This window comes from Polyodon spathula, chromosome 18 (genome assembly GCF_017654505.1).
Source record: "Polyodon spathula isolate WHYD16114869_AA chromosome 18, ASM1765450v1, whole genome shotgun sequence".
NCBI classification, from domain to species: domain Eukaryota; kingdom Metazoa; phylum Chordata; class Actinopteri; order Acipenseriformes; family Polyodontidae; genus Polyodon; species Polyodon spathula.
In genome coordinates, this window is record NC_054551.1 from 22,236,391 (window position 1) to 22,249,398 (window position 13,008).

A 13,008-nucleotide genomic window follows, 5' to 3' on the forward strand; every position below is an offset into this window, starting at 1 on the left:
TGAAGTTTACATTTCTTCTTTAGTCCCACTATTATTTCTTGTTTAACTACTTCAATATACATATCTAACCATTTATCTCTTCCATCCGGATCACCACTCAAGCATATTAAAAGATGCCATACCTTTACAATGTACTGCAATAGCACCATCTGTACTTTCACAGATGTGTAAAAACCTTCTCACGATGACATCGCTGGGCGTACTCCCATCAATGAAGAACAGGTCATAGTGGTCAAACCCCGCATCTGTAAAACGACTGGCATCATAAATCTTCTTGTTCAGCCGGATGATGGTGGTGACATTATGCTTTCGAAAGTAGGGAAAGTAGGCTTCAGGAGCATGGAGGGGGTACCCTGTAGAGAGACAAGAGACAAAGATGAACACACACAACCCATAGGGAGAATTAAAACACAGGAACAAGATCGGCCACACTAAGGAACTGCTAAGGTGGTAACTGTTCACAAAACTTCAAGTCTGTTGGTTGAAGACTATTTAATAAGTCTGTGCTGATATATTAAAATCAAGTATAACACATCTTTCCACCCTCACACACCAACACTCAGTCTGGTCCTGGTATCCTCCCCAAAGCTGGATCAAAATCTGTAATTCGTTCCAGGGCTATCGATTCAGGAGCACATTCATTACTTGAAGCAGTAGGTTCTTACAAATTACACATTTAAAAAGATGTGTTATAACTCAAGATATATTTATTATTTCACAGTTTTTTTTTATTTTTTTATAAAGGTCTAAGAGTACGATTGAAGAAATAGCGCACTTGACCTAATTTATAGAGCATGCAACAGCGCTGCCTACTGTCAACTCTGGAAATTGCAAGTCTAGAATAAACATTCCACACAGAGAAGCATTAGACATGTACATAAAAAAATAATAATAATTACAAATATTAACATATAAAGAGAGACAAAAGTATTAAACGACAAACTCAAAAAGGTTAATAAGTTACCACTTCTGTGACATTTAAAAAAAAAAAAAAAAGGTTTTACTTTTACTTTAACAAAGAGTAGAGGAATTTATAAATTATGTGTGATGGGCTAGTTCAGGCAGCCACTGTGAAAATATTTTGAAATAGTTATTTATAACATCAGAGTATGCTATAGCCGAGGCAAATAAAGGAAACGCCCCTATAAGGAATGGTGCCTCGTTGAATAGCACAGGCTCGGTATATTGAGAGAGAGGACGTTTCTTTCAGCTCCTCACATCATTACCACTCCTATTCAACAGCAATCCATCTACAGGATCTATTAGCAAGACGACAGCAAAGCCAAGCACAGCTATAAGCCATTCTGATATTAATAAATAAATTAATATAACAGAAATCCAGCTTCTTTGGGTGGGGAAGGGGTTTCTAGAAATTGAATTCCTGTTCCACAGGTAATAGATTCCACCTGAACCTTGTAGAAGAGGGTCAGGGAGAATCAGGGAGGGTTCTATTAACTGTAGCACAGCTGACGAATGGTGGAAGCACTTCCATCTGGCTTGTAGCAACTGGGTGTCACATTAGTGAAAATAAAAGAGTCTGCCTTGTGTGAATTTGCTGGTGATATGTTAAGGGTTAGGAGGTCTGGGATATCACGAGTACTGCTGCCTTCTTACCATGTTCAACTTTGCTTTTGGGGTGAGGTCCACTAAAAGCCAAGAACTTCCCTGGTACAATCCAGTTGAAATCTCCATTTTCTACACGCTGCAGAGAAAAGGAGTAAGAATAAGATACAGTTAACTAAAGAAAAACTTCAGCAGTGCTGAATCCCATTTAATTAAAAGGGGCTGATCTGATCAGCTTGCATCCTGCTGTGATTTTATACAGCACCAAGGAACAGACCCAGATTGCATCAACTGCTTATTTTTAGAGGCAATCCAGGAATGGTGGTTGATGCAAATCAAAAGGTGATTCCCCAGCGCTGTAAAATGCTCTAATAAAATCAATTCCAACAAGGGCAATATTTTTCAGAATATTAGATACATGGTAATACTGCGCCTTTACCATAGTTTGCCATGTTTTTCAATGCGCTTTAGCATACCAGTCTGATTTATAATGTTTACCTATGCTTTACCATGTTCAAATTCAAACTCAAATTACATTTCCCCCCTTACATTTAGGAACTTTTATAATTGCTTTTATAAGTGGTTCTCATTGCAATATTGTGTTAGTTGTATTTTTGAAACAGTGCTTTGGGCGTCAGTGCTATCCCATAGACATATGTAACACAGATACAATTCATCCAAAAAGGCTTTATATTAGTAAGTGCCAGCCCCATCTAGAGCACTGCTGTATAGTGCCAGGAACATCATAAAAAGATAAGGGGAAGATGCACTTTGACGCTACTAACTATTAATTGCAGCTGAAACCACAGGCTGCCAATGCTAAGGTGTTAACTGTTTGGAGTTTAAATGTTTTTCAAGTGGTCAACGTTTAAAAGACATGTCAAATGTGAAATACAGAGGTCAGCTGTGGTGTTCATGCAAGAGGACATGCACAGTGGCGGGCTATTCATCAAGGCTTTTTTGATTGGTTACAAAAATACTCCAGTAAGTTGAAGTTTCAAATGTTTAATCCTAAAGGAAATCAAATGGAATCCAACGTCCCTTTTAAAAGCACTGCTGTGTGATTTGGGCTGACTGTCTTCAGTTAAAGATACTTACTTCATAATGCTCATATTCATCCACATCAAATGTTTCAAAATCAAAGAAGCCGTGCTGCAGAGCCTGAAAAACAGGGGACAGGAGGAGCAGTTAAAAGTACACATGTGGTTATGGCAAAACATTTACAGAACTGAGCCAAAATGAAATAGAAACCAGTGTCTCTTAAATACGGAAACATGGTTAAATTAAGAAACGTAATATTCCCGCGGCCAGTACTTTCCAAATCAGAGACGCAGAAAACGGGTGTTAAAAACGTGTATAAAAGCAGACAATGGTCGATAAATAAAGATCACATTTGGAAATTAAACAGATTGAAAAAGATTACTTTAATATTTGAAATTGAATATGGGTATTTAATAAGGTAACACCTTAAAATAACGGCCGCGAATTCATAATGAATTCCACATGAACAACATCTGAATCTCTCAGGCCTGAAGTAATTCATTTTGAATTCAGCCCTCTAAATTCATGTGGATTTAATTACCTGTATTCATTCCATGTTCCTTTGTAACAAATGATGTTGATCACATGTATAAGGCATGCATTCATGCATGAATGAACACTTCTCACAATCCCCTGGTGGGCGAGTAAGAGGGTATGAATTAGTGAAGAATAAACAGTGAATTCATTAGGAACGGATGGATTGGAAAGGGGAACCTAAATGTTTTTAAATCATGATGAATTATAGCGCTGATTTCAAAATTAATTCAGAAGTCAGAGGAAGTGCCTCAGATATTCAGGTGTTATTCCAGTGGCATTCAGCCAGAATACATTACAAATTTGCAGCCATTATTTTAAAGTGTTACCCACAATAAAGATACTAAAGTTAAAGAAAAAAAAATGGAGCACGAAAAAAGCATTTTCAGATTTTCAATTTCATAAATACAGGTTTCTGTACTTTTTAATTTTTTTTTTCCCCTCAGTTAATGCATCAGCAGGCCATTACAATACCAGCAAAAAGTGATCATCTAAGAAAGTCTGGAAAAGAAGGAGCCTTTTAAAAGGTCACCTTATTGTTTCAGAGTCTTTGGGAGAGCAGAAACGTTATACTACCCTGGAGATGCATCACTCAGATTCTGAGCTCTTCACTAGTAAACACAAGCCTGCTTCAGGTGCATTACTCAAGACAGGTTATTTTTAGGGCCCCTGAAACCTGATCCATCGGCAGCTTTAGAAGTCTGATAAGAAGGAAGGTGGTGAACACACTCTCTCATGAGCCTGAAAGCGGCCCATTCACCATACAGTATGTATTCCGGATCGCTTTATATCACAGAGGTGGTAAAAAATTGACATATTTGTAATATAAAAAAATGTAATTACAAAAAACTATTAACTTAAGTGAGCCCCAACACTCAAGGGTTTTCAAAGTGAGGGTTGCGAAACAGCCTTGCTGTACATGCTGTACCATAGTAGCTACAGTGCAGGCATTTTTTTAAACTAAGATTATGAATAGTACTTTTTTTTTTGTTGCTTTACTATTCATACAATTCCTGTTTATACAATCTAATTTTGATTTTTTTTTATATTTATATAAAATATTTATTTATTTATAATATATATTTTTTTGATGGCTGGGGGAGGAGTACTACATTCAGAGTACTAGAAAAAAGAACCTAAAAACATATCTAAGAAAAACAGGCTGATTCTGCCATGAAGGTATAAATCCACAGAAGCTTGTTATTCTTTATTAACACTTCACCTTTGCATACTATTGTAAGCCATTGCCCTGCTAACTGGCCTAAGAGATTTCCCTTTAAAAATCTCTCTCAGATTCTACTCTTAGTTCTTTCTATATATGGCTCATTAGCTAACCCCTGCTCATCCTTCATGATCAGGCACCTGATTTACAGTTCACAGATCTTCACTAACCGGAGGTGAACTGCAAGATACATTGATTACAGTTCTTGGCTTGTTCTTCAGGGATTTACAGGAGTGTAGGTTGGGAATGCTTAACATTGTCCAAGTGGAAAAAATATTATCGATAAGCCCTGACCTCAGACACTAGATCTGATCTGCGCTTAAGTGATTCCTTGTAGTTTTCAAATCTTTTTCACTGCCCCTTTGCCTTGGGGCCATGCAATGCACTATAAAAACTTCATTCACAATCTCATAATCACAAAACATGAGTTTTTTTCCTCCACATATTGCCCATTTAAAAAGTACATATTCCAAAGCTATGCTAATTATCATGCTGATAGGCATTTTTAGTTTGTCTTTAAAATTAGTACATTAGAACAGATGTCACATGTAATTACCCAATGGTATTTAACAGAATATCAACAAAGGAAGGTGTGTGACTGTTTAGGAATGCTTCAGAACAATGTCCTGGAGCTTGGAGGCATTTTTGCACTTGTTGAACAACATAGCTAAGTCATGGTAACATATCGGCCAACAATAAACATTAACATCGAGGACTCTAAAAATATTTTTTTTTCCAGTTAAAAAAATGTCCACCACTGTCATCTAACATGTCAAAGAGGGAAGTACGATTGCAATCAAATCCCCAAAACTTCAATTAGTCCAGCACTGGGGCTGGGAGATTCACCCTTAAGCTGACCCTAGCTATTTTGGCAGTTTGCCCGTGTTGTTTAATGAGTACATCCATACTTTTCCCCTCCATTACTTGAAAATATAAAGCAAACAATAGCTAGAAAAGGCAATGCAAATTACATCCTATTTTGTTCAACCTCCTACATCTAAATAAGCAACAAAGAAGAAAAAAGAAATCTACAGATACACTATATGAAATTACTTTATGTTCAAACACATTCTTAGCCAGCCAGACTAAACATGTTAGTATTCTTACCTTTCTGACTCCTTGTAAACAATCAAGAAGGGTCAAGTTGTACGTGCAATTTCCGAAGGAAGCATCCCTAAAAGAGAGACGCATGTTAGATACTATGGTAAGCCAAGATGTTAATGTTAAAAGGGGAACCACAACAGGCTTCGAGGATGAGATCCAAAACAAAGCCAATATATGTGTGGGTCTATTTTTATAACCTAAAAATGGTGGCACGTCCACCTGAATCCTTTATTGATAGCATATTGAAAATAAATCCCACTTGCAAGGGATAGCAATATCCTTAATATACAGCATTATTTCCACTATACACTTCCCCTCATTAGACCCACTTAAAAAAAAAAAAAAAAAAAAAAACAGTGGGAACAAGATCTGAGCATTATACTCTCAGAACATGTGTGGAATTGCATTCTACCAAGGGGACAGTCTGCCTCTATCTGTACCAGACATGGACTTACACAGTATAAAATTGTACACCGCATCCACATGTGCAAGGTTAGACTAGTCAAGATCTTCCCAGACACTGACCCAGCCTGTGACAGTAGAAAACAGGCTCCAGCCTCTATCATTCACATGTGTTGGTCATACCCCAGATTTTAGTCCTTTCTGGGTCTCAATTTCTAAGAGCTTTTCACAAATTACCCAGGTATCTATTGACCCCCCACCCCTTATTCCATTGTTTGGTAATTCCCAGCAGTGTCTGTAACCTCTCCACAACCTCTGTGAACTTCCTTTGAACCATAAACAACTTTTATTTAATTACTTTTATTTATTTTTGTATTTTCTTTGTGATGTTTTCATAAATCCATCTTTTGTACCACCTGAAAAATCAATAAAAACAAACAAAAAAAATACATACATAAAAATAAATAAATAATGGCAGATCTTAATATCACCTCCCCAAACCTTGGTCAGTGAAAATCACCTGTAAACACCCGTGGGGTTAATTCGACTTCAAGGACGGTGGTATTTACATCAAGCTTAGTGTGCCTCTCAGTACCCCACTCTGCGCTTTGGTCGATGCCGCTTGCCAAACATCTGTTTTTATTGTTTAGGTTATTGTGCGGATGTACTTCTATGAGATATCCCCAATTATGAGGAGCACTGAATAAAAATAACGTAGACGACAGGGCTTCCAATTACTACAGACCACAACAGGAAACTACTGTTATTCCATTCTCTAACCCTCTGAAAAGGTTACAGAGTGAACTAGATTGTAAATATTATCATGGAGTCATTAGTTTCTGTTGAAATGTGTTTCGCTTCTCTAAAAGACAGTCACAGACCCCAGCTGTTTAAATATCACATTTTTTCAGTAATACATAACAAAACAAAAGCTTTTATTCTGTCCATTCATTGTAACCCACAACACATATAGTAAACACAAGCTTGTTTGTATGCCGACTGTTTGGCATTCTGTGGGAGGAAGGATTGATATACTGTAATTATGAAACGAGCGCACCACTGCAAAAATAACAGTGACTCACATAATCACAACTGTGTTTTACTTTATTATTTATCAGTGAAGTGGTGACCGGAAGGAACTGATGGAGCTGCTGTGGTTGTTTCAGATGATCTAATGAATATTTTAATAAGTATTCAGTAAACACACAAGCATCGATAAAGCAAACAAGCTCAAGTTAGATTAACAATCATATGAATATGAACACATTAGTTAAAACATAACTGTGCTGTCTTTACCATCTCTTATTTAAAGAGCTTGTATTATTCATTATGTTCCCACTCTAAAATGGAAGGTACCGATGTTTCTAAAAAGCGCTTAAGGTAAAATGGCTTTGGAGACAAGAGTGTACCTACTGTATCCATATTAGATTGGAGAAAATTTGAAATATTTAAAATGAATGCATCATGGGATTTACAGTACTGTCATTGTGTAGCCTTTTCTACTCTTGGGGGGGGGTATAGTTTTCTTCTGGTTTTATCTACATAAAGTTCCATGAAACCGCCCATGCTGTCATCTGTCCCATTGGGCACTGTAAAAACATGTCAAGGAAAGGCACGACAGCATCCAGTTGAAACTTTCCTGTAAGGGGAGTAAGAACACGCTTCTTGTTTCCTGCATTTGGTAATGTAGGGGCTTGCAGCACAGAAGTGAAACAGCAATGACAATTCAGTCTTTCTCTGAAGTAAAGCAACACCCTACTGGAGTGCTCATGGACACATACCTAAAAGCATATAGATATATGCTCTATAGAAACAGGTCAAACAGCTTATCCTCCTCCAGCACACTACAGAATCTAGAATATGAATATTGTACCACCGAAGGATATATAAAACGGGGAGGTGCAATATTATTTATTTAAATATAAATTCATGGAGTACTCTGTTTATGGAAAAATGTTTTTTTTTTTTTTTTTTTTAAACCAATGTTAGGTTATAGACCAGGGACAAGCTGGGATTCAAACCTTCAGCTCTCACTCCCCAGCCAAAATGGCTCCCACAGTTTACAGGAGCTCAAATTAATCATTTCGTTTTAATGTTGTTCATTCCTCCCGTTCCCCTCCCCCAACTACACCCTTGGAGATGGAGCATCACATTTCTATGTCAAATCTGGAGTCACCATAACATTAAATTTACACCCGCTTCACACTTTATGAAGTAGGCTGCAATCAGAGCAGAACAATTAAAGATGAAACAAGCAATTGCTAATCCCAGTATTGGCGTGGGGAAAGCAGAGCTTGTACACATTTCCAGTGGGTGGTTTACTTGCGACCTTTACCATGTTATCAAGGGTAATAAATCTGGTGCGATACTCTGGTATGCTAGTACTACCAAGTCAATCTAAGACAGGAGTCCCTCAAAATTAAACTATGAAAGCTCAATATTCTGTAATCAAGAGGTTAGACTACTGCAGCTGGCTGGTCCAACACAGCAGTTTAAAACCACACCATTTGTATTCAATTTGTCTTCAACACAAGGAAAGGGATTTGTGGCAATAACCATCTACAGTAATGTATTCAGGGCAACTGGGGGTTGAATATTCTTTCTAGGTAAAAACAGAGGGTGCCCTGCACTTTAGTGGTGCACACCTACTGTACAGTCAGGGGATGCGCTTTTAAAATCTGTAACACTCCATTTAGCTATCCAAAGCAAATCAGCAAAAAATAAAGAACATAGAAAATGTTGATAAGCATAATAAAGCAGGCTTTCATCACATTATATGCATTTATTCAATCTGCCTTCAGAACCCTTTTACCTCTATGCACTGCACCACTCTGCTGCTCCTACCAATTATAAGGACTATTGACAACAAAACATCTGTTTAGCCCATTCCTTTACATATATAAAAAAATAACTCTTCTTAAATAACAGCACAGAGTAAACATTTCAAGTAAATGAATAACCAATATCCAAACAGAAATTCTCAGTTGACTTCATAAAATGATGATATATCTATGCCAAAATCAAGGCAGGAGAGTCTCATTTTTTAAAAGGTCCTCTTCCGGCTTATGGCCAACTAACATTTAACAGTGAAACAGCATCAGTCTTCAATACACCCGTCTCAGAAACACAAAGCTCATCCTCAAAAACCAACTAGGGGAATCCAGGCAACTACTGTATCTGCATGGTATTGTCTCTCACTGGAGAAGAGTGGAGCACTCAGAATTCATAGGAAGAGCTTTATGTCACGGCAGGGGAACTACACAGCGTCACACAGGAATTGGGTTTTCAGATTTTTCTTTAAGAGTTCAGCTGGGTGTCTGTTTAGGTAAATCTGTGTTATGCAAGTGATCAAATTCAGCCTCACACTAGTTGAGTTGGGAGGCAGTGTTAAAAGGTAAGGATTATCTACAACCAGAAGGGAGTAAAAATGCCTTTAATGCTTGTGGTTACATCTGCAACTAACTATTCTCCAAAAGAGTTTGAGTGTAGGTAGAAGCAGCATCATGGTCCCTGTGCTGTAAATCATAAAGGTATTAAAAAAAAAAAAAAAAAAAAAAAAAAAAAAAAAGTTAGTCTGATTACACTTATTTTCATGTCACTGTACTTTAAAAATGTCTTTTAAAAACTAATAAATGGGGCACTTGCAACACAATAAATAGCACCCAAGGTTTCATACAAATATATGGTAATTTTATTTTGATTTTTTTCAGTGAAAAAAATGTGGGCAAACGTTTGCAGTTACTTTGAAAAGGGGCTTCAGTCCTGGTTAAATAAAACACTGGAACTAATCAGAACAGCATCAATCACTGCAAGGACCAATACAGAAATCCTGGCCACTTAACAAAAGCTGCATTAATAGCTAAAACGGGAATAACAGCAACCTTGTTCTTGTCTTAAGGATTCTGAACAAAAGATTAGTGTACCTGATTTACACAACAGTCCAGAAAGGCAATACTTCTTTAATCTCCCCAACCTCCGATTAGAGCACAGATCACATGAGGCAAAGCACAGCACAGTGTCACCAAAGCTCCTTTCACACCATCACTCTTACCTGGGTCTAGACCCGGGTCCTGGCTAACCGAGTCACAATCCTGTGCAGTGTGACACCACGTATCTGGGTAGGACCAGGGTTAACCAGAGTCGCAGTGACCCACCTCAGGATGTGGGTTGACACGTTAGTCGCAGTGACCCACCTCAGGATGTGGGTTGACACGTTAGTCGCAGTGACCCACCTCAGGATGTGGGTTGACACGTTAGTCGCAGTGACCCACCTCAGGATGAGGGTTGACACGCGTGACTAAATGCTACACCTGCGTGAAAGTTTCACTTCCACAAGGAACGTTTCTGTTTATTCTATTTAGCTACATTTTTGTTGCTTGAGACACGCCAGATTGCAGCAGGGATGACGAAACATTTTCACTGATCAACATTTGGGCAGAAGGTTCAATCCAGAGAAGCTTGGATGGAAGCGTCTGTAACAAGCTGCTTCTGGGGCACCGTTTACTCATGTCTGTCACCCAGGTCAACCCTGCTTTATAAGAAGCATTGTGAAATCACATACCCAACCTGCATACAACGGGTCCTGCCCGGGTAGGTTCTGACCTGGGTAGATCATGCCAGTGTGAAAGAGGCTTTAGTCTCCTCACCCAACTCTGTACCACAGATCACACTGTGTCCAGGGCAAGCTGCAGATAAAACACTGCAGTGTAAAACAATCATTTTCTGCAACTTCTACACAGCTTTTTGAAAAACTTTCCAATACAAAGACGCTCAAGTGAGGATTGCTATAGCAGGTAATACTTAAATCTGCTAAAGGGTAGTTAAAGAAAATAGCCTAAAGAAAGAAAGAAAGAAAGAAAGAAAGAAAGAAAGAAAGAAAGAAAGAACGAACGAACAAAACATCACTGGCATTTCAACAGTTTCAAAGGGAAAATCAAATGGATTCATTAAAGTGCGTCACCTTGTTTTTCTGTGTAAGCATGCAGTACATGCTCATTTCTTCATTCTATGCTGCTTATCTACAGTACACCTACTATTCCCAACCAGGCAGGATTAGTGATTAGTGAGACCTGATGCGTACCACCTGTGCCATACTAACCTGGGTTAGTGCCTTGTCTGTGCTTTGTTTTAGGTTAAGATTTTTTAATCAACAACCAATAGTAACAAAATAGACAGGACTTGTGAAAATCTCACACACGGCCACAGCAATAAGAATGATACTGCAGTTTTTTTTTCTAAAGCTGCTATCAGCATGGGTTTCATTATGATAGAACAGTTCAGATTAGTTACAGTAGGTAAGAATTAGTCTGCTGTATTTCCTGTAACTATGGGTGCACATAATGCTAAAATAGCGTAGCACTGAAACCACTGTAGGTATTTCCCAGTGCTCGAATCTTTCCTAGGATGAGGCTAAAAGAGATAAAGTCTTAAAAAAAAAAAAAAAAAAAAAAAAAAAAAAAAAAAAAAAAAAAAAAAAAACACAACAACTTCAAGGAAATGGGATCTTCAGTAAATACGACGGTGCGAAATGCTTAGAGGTTGCTTTGAAGCTTAATAAGCATTGCAGTATTCAATTTATTTAAACCAGAAAGATAAATAGACCCTAGAGACAGAACAGCAACAGAACATATGTGTGTGAGAGATAAGGAACCACTAAATAAATACAACAACATTGCACTAATATAGCACCTTTCAAGGCTAGGTCTTCTCAAAGAGCTGCACAAAAATCAGAAGGAAATCTCAGCATGAAGATATATGTGATCATTTTGAGATAATAAAAGATTTTGCTTGTATTCAATGCTACACAGGAGGCAGCACTGGCAGATAATGGTAAGGTTATAAACCTGTCTGACACTCTGGAATATGCAAATGCAAATAAGGCTGGAAGGGATGACCATTGGGTATTTTAGCAGTTTGGTTCACAGATCTGGATTAATAATAATCTTGGGCAACCTTTAAGGTAATATCAGGTAGTCATGGATAAGTATCAATCATGGAAAACCAGAATATGCATTTGAAAATCACAAGATAAAAAAAAAAAAAATGTGATCATGAAGTACGTACATATGAATGCATAGTATGGGCGATTCCACTACTCACTACCAGATAAATAAATGCATACACCCATGGCTCCATGAGGGAGAAAAAAGGTGAGCATATGAGAATTAAGACACAGCGCGACAGTCTCCATTACACTGTGGTCTCAGAGTTTCAAGGACCACCCCCTTCACGTCAAGCAGGAACAATGCAGAACCTCTTCTAAAACAACACAAAGTGCAGGCTTTTCACGGTAACTTTATTCATTGAAGAGACAAGAGATTATATTGTCCTTATCTTTCTAGATTAAAATCATCAGCCTGGAATTCCAATTAAAATACCTAAAACAGCCGAGTGAAAACGGCCAAGCCCTTGTGGATTAACGCAATTGGGCAGAAAGGTTTTATAAGATGAAAGGCCACCGAACAGAATGATGACTACAGTGTACATTTTGAATATTTAAAAAGCAATGGGTTTAGATGCCCAAGGGCTACAGCTTTACTGCAGCATTTGACATATAAACAGCATGCAGATCCAGATTACTTGTCAGTAAATGCTTTAATTGTTCTCATGACCCTAAGTGGTTAAATAAAGAATTACTGAAAAGTCAGCTGCGTAACCAACAGGCTGTGACTGTTTTGCAGTATTGTAAACTGACGAAATAATAGAAATTACATTGTTGCACTTTTATGGAAATGTTGTGGAATTTGCATCAAAATGATCATACTGTTTGTAGAACACAATCAATTGGTCCTTTGTGTTCATCACACTCATAATACTTGCCAAAAGCATAGCAAAATAATGTATTATAAAATGGCTGGGGTAAACAAAGTGCTCCAACTCCTAGTAACAATGTCAATATGTCAGCACGACCACATGGTTTGGAACAGGCTGGCTATTCACACAAATGTAAAAACAAAAGGCCCTTTTAACACATTTTAAAGCAACAATGAGCCATTTTACATGATAAACGCTTCCCAGGTGGTGGAAGTAACACACACCTAAAGCTGGTGATTCTCTCAGTATAACCGCACATGCCTTCTTATACTTATTTATTCAATCAAAATTCAATTTCTTATAAAAAAAGAAACCTTTAAATTACAGCA

General features: G+C 37.7%; 1 protein-coding gene across 2 annotated transcripts in view; it reads right to left on the minus strand.

Moving 5' to 3' along the window:
- Positions 1-13,008, minus strand: part of LOC121330913 (dual specificity protein phosphatase CDC14AB-like) — a 58,127-nt gene that overhangs the window by 18,610 nt on the left and 26,509 nt on the right. For both annotated transcript variants that reach the window (XM_041277878.1, XM_041277879.1), the window contains exons 6-9: positions 5,468-5,534; positions 2,662-2,724; positions 1,615-1,702; positions 123-353 (exon numbers count right to left, since the gene is read on the minus strand). In XM_041277878.1, the coding sequence (XP_041133812.1) occupies positions 123-353; positions 1,615-1,702; positions 2,662-2,724; positions 5,468-5,534 (449 nt within the window). The remainder of the gene's footprint in view (positions 1-122; positions 354-1,614; positions 1,703-2,661; positions 2,725-5,467; positions 5,535-13,008) is intronic.